The sequence below is a fragment of the Opisthorchis viverrini genome (assembly GCF_000715545.1).
Source record: "Opisthorchis viverrini unplaced genomic scaffold opera_v5_24, whole genome shotgun sequence".
NCBI lineage: Eukaryota > Metazoa > Platyhelminthes > Trematoda > Opisthorchiida > Opisthorchiidae > Opisthorchis > Opisthorchis viverrini.
In genome coordinates, this window is record NW_008751680.1 from 2891811 (window position 1) to 2895884 (window position 4074).

A 4074-nucleotide genomic window follows, 5' to 3' on the forward strand; every position below is an offset into this window, starting at 1 on the left:
CGAAGTCAAGAACAGTTGTACAGCGCTTCGTATATATAGCGTAAGCGGTTATAGCTTTCTGGAATTTCTGACGCGTTCTGGATACGGTATTTGGCCAATACTGGGTCATGATTGGCTGTTGGGTCCAGATTGTTGACCAATCAGATCTCGTCTTGATGCCGGACCGGCAAGCGTCCCGAATTCTGGGCCAACCTCGAGCGGGCCGGGCTTATCGGCCGTAGCAGCGCCTAAAGACGTGCGGTATAGCAGGATCCGTGTGGATTCCTGCCTAACACCTACCCTGTGTAAGCCACTGGTGGGGCAATCTGTGTACGGGGTTATTAATGTGGCTGTCATGATCCGATCAAGAACAAAATCGCCCCTAGTCGAAGCTAGTTCTCTTTGTTCCATGTAAGACTACATTCAGATGAGCCCTTTTCTATCCGCTTCTTTTCAGATTCGTTCGGATCCCTTGAGTCCATGAACACCGCCTCTCGGTCATTTTCCATGTCATCACAAAGTGCCAATATCACCGCTCATTCTGATGCCGGCTCACTCCGATCGTCTCATCATTCTCACCATTTTTCCCATCTTCCTGCCTCCGGTCTGGAGTCTAGCAATGGCATGTTCACTGTTGGGGATAGTGTCATCACATCCACCGCTGGCATGCCACGCTCCGCTGCCGGCAGCAGCAGCAGTGGCCGTGGAAGCAGTTGTACCACTAACAGCGGTCCGGGCGCAAACGTACCAGAACTACATGGGTCCAGCGTGGCCAGTCTCTTGGAACTCAGTTCGAAACGTCATGACAGTTTTGACCGTCCGATCGGTCCGGGTAGGCGGACGAGTGAGAATGGCGTAGTGTACACCACCATCTCTAGCCCTGACCCGTACGCTCCTGGAGGTTGGGCCCATGCCTCAACTATCCCGGAAGTATCATCTTCCGTAGATACTCCGTACCCTATCCCAGACGGTACGGAGATGCCGCAACACCTGGATTCCGGTTCCGTAGCCTCCACAAACACCGGGACCTTAACCAGTGGTCAGATCTCAGTCCAGCCTGCTCAACTAGATGGATTTGGTACTGGATCTTCTCGTGCTCCACCTCGGACCTCTGGTACGAGCTCTGATGAACGAAGCAGTGGTCGGTGAGTGACTTTTTTTCGTTTGCCTACTTATGGGATACAAGCAGGCATCATGAGTTCACCTTCGCTATTAGACATGTGCATCATCCATTCTCAGCCTGGTTATAATGGACGTATGAGGCCGTGGATGCTTTTGGCTTTATAATACATCTTACTGAATTTGAAGAATTTTCGATGTAGAAGTTGATCCCGTGGTCATGGTCCTCGACCTGATCGAATTTCGCTTTAGTTCCCACTCCCGATTTTTTTCACCTGCACTCATCCCCTCGCGCTTGATGAGTGCGTTGACTAGGTTAGCGTATTCGTCTCGCATGCCTTCCGGTTGCTAGTGGTTGGAGCGCGAATTTACTGACCGAAAAATCCATGGTTCGAATCCGACCTCTGTCTCTCGACTTCCCCTGTCTAGGCTTAAACTTAAAACTTGAACCGTTCATGTGTAGCACCCTCTCGGTGCCACCCAAAAGTTTCACGAGGGCTGAGATACTGCCAGGTTGCCCAAACCTAGACAGGGGAAGTCGAGAGGCTGAGCTAGGGTTCGAACCATGGACCTTGCGGTCAGTAAATTCGCGCTCTAACCACTTGGACCATCTCGCCCCGTCTAGGCTTGGCAGTATCCTGGCCCTCGTGCAACCTTCGGGTCGCATGGCAGTTAGACACCAAAAGGGTGCTACAGCTGAACGTTCTAGTAGGAAGGGTAGCCATTTGATCAGCCACTGTATGCCAATTTCTGTAACTCTTCTGGTAGTTCGTTAGCCCATAACCCTGTCGGATTGCGGTGACCTCGTCCTACGTGCCACTGTAACCGGTTGAAGTAGTCGGAACGCACCTTTAGTCCGATGAATAACCAATAAGCTGTTTGCTGGAAAGGCTAAACTGGTCATTTTGTTTTATTCGGTAATTGAAGAATGCTTGTCCACCCTTGGGATGGATTTTCAGCACTGTACGGCGTTGCCATCTGTTCCTCAGGCCCTGATTCCGATTAGCTTGTAATTTATACCATGTTGCCGGATGAGTTTTGCTGCCTACTTGTTGTCTTTTTTGGTCCCCAGGGTACTATAACCCCATCTGTTCCTCCCTGATTCCGATTAGCTTGTAATTTATACCATGTTGCCGGATGAGTTTTGCTGCCTACTTGTTGTCTTTTTTGGTCCCCCCCCAACTATAACTCCCCCCCCCAACTCTGCCCTTCTTACATTTTCCTTATTCCAGAAGCAGCGGATGCTCCCTATCCTGTTCCGGTACGAGTGGAAATCTAAGTGGTAGTGCCGTTGCCTCTGGTGTTCCCAGTTGCGCGAGTATCTTGTCTGACCAGATCACCGGCGAAAGCAGACCACAGAGTGCAACCGATTTGTCCGCCTCCCATCCTGTGGTGTTGATGGTCCATGGTAAAAAAGTAACCGTGCCCCCTCCCATCCCGGGTCACGCAAAGTTTACCTCCTATTTGTTGGATGGCGAAGGCACGTTGAGACAAGCTTCTGGTGGTGCAGCACCATCCGGGTCAACAACTCACCTGCTCCCGGATTCGCTTCCCCTGGATCAAGGGTTTTCCAGCATGCGACTATCCAAGAGTGATGGGCATCTTGCAATGACGAATGCTGAACCATCCAGTGACGTCGAACTTGTGTCCCACAGCCACGAGGATGAATCGAAATTGAATAGTCCCCAACCTACCAAGGTATTTGATCTGATGACCGCGTTGCGCGTTATGTTCAAGAGGAATATAGTTATCTTTGTAATGTACTACTCATAAGGTTGCTGAAAATCCATCGATAGCCTACGACCGGTTTTTTGGGGCTCATCAAGTAGACGCAGTCCCCGGGTTTCCGTTAACCTTATGTTCTACTTGAAATATAGTTACTCACTTGCCGATTGGTCAAGCCATGTACCTCCTATTAGGTGATGTAGATTGCCCCATGGTTAGATAGGCTAAAGTTGAACGAACTTCATCCAGGTTTGATACATCCGTTCTTCAATTTATGTTCGTCATCTTTTGTTCAACTTTGCACTGGTTCTACTCGCATCCCGGTGTCCAGTTGCTCCAAAGAAAAGTCGACTCAAACGTTCATTTAAGGTCGTTTCTGGCGACACACCGTGAACGAAGTAGAGAACCAGGTTGTCCAACTGGATTTCGATCAGTAATGGAAGTTCCACATTGTCTCGTCCGTATATGCTGTGTGAGGAGAACCATTTACGTTTTACGCGCACTCAGTGCGCACTGTTAGGGGGTTGTTTATTTTCTGTTGTCATTTGTCGGTGATCTTTCTGTTCTTCTGCCCAGCCTGTCTGGTAATCGTTAGCCCGTTGGCAGGCACATAAGGTTCATTGCTGTTCTCTTTTTTCCCCTTCAGGATTCTGCAACTTCCACGTTGAAGAATTCAGCAGCTCCCAGCTACGTCCCACCTGTCACTCCTCATGCAACTGTTCGCTTGATGGGTAAGTGAGGCAGTACAAATGCAGATTGCTACCTAAACGCACTGAGCTGGACTCTTTTGTCTCATAGGCAAATTTATACACAGCCGGGAAGAATGGATGTCCTTTCGTCCGGTTCTTAGCTCAGCTGGTACTTGGTACTTTCATATTTCGCTTGCAAAAGCGATCCACTAGCATACAAGCTTTTGTGTCAAGCAATCAGGCCCAAAGTCTACAGAGGACGGTACATACGTTTCCATTCTTTGTATTTCGTTCTTCGTATATTAGTGTACCCCAGGGGAACACCCCTAAAGGAAACCTTTGAAAAGAGCGCGCAACCCCCGATTCTGATCGGTTCAACATTGACTGGGAATTCCATTGAAAAGGATATTTCAAACAGTTTCCGAGCAGAACAGTGCCCTAGACTGGCGTTTACTGTGAGCTGTAGAACCAATAATTTGCCCATCCAACCCGATGCACGTCGATCGGCAGTGGCATATGTATGGGGCTAATTTGACAGTGTGAGCGCTTTCATTTCCTGCTT

General features: G+C 49.3%; 2 protein-coding genes across 2 annotated transcripts in view; one reads left to right on the forward strand and one right to left on the reverse strand.

Annotated features, from left to right (window-relative positions):
- Positions 1-4074, forward strand: part of T265_02122 (hypothetical protein) — a gene marked incomplete at both ends in the record, with an annotated part of 54615 nt that overhangs the window by 35396 nt on the left and 15145 nt on the right. The window contains 3 exons of the mRNA XM_009166281.1: positions 437-1124; positions 2331-2796; positions 3470-3554. Coding sequence (XP_009164545.1) covers positions 437-1124; positions 2331-2796; positions 3470-3554 — 1239 coding nt within the window. The remainder of the gene's footprint in view (positions 1-436; positions 1125-2330; positions 2797-3469; positions 3555-4074) is intronic.
- Positions 3105-4074, reverse strand: part of T265_02124 (hypothetical protein) — a gene marked incomplete at both ends in the record, with an annotated part of 14161 nt that continues 13191 nt past the window's right edge. Inside the window, one exon of the mRNA XM_009166283.1 lies at positions 3105-3291. Coding sequence (XP_009164547.1) covers positions 3105-3291 — 187 coding nt within the window. The remainder of the gene's footprint in view (positions 3292-4074) is intronic.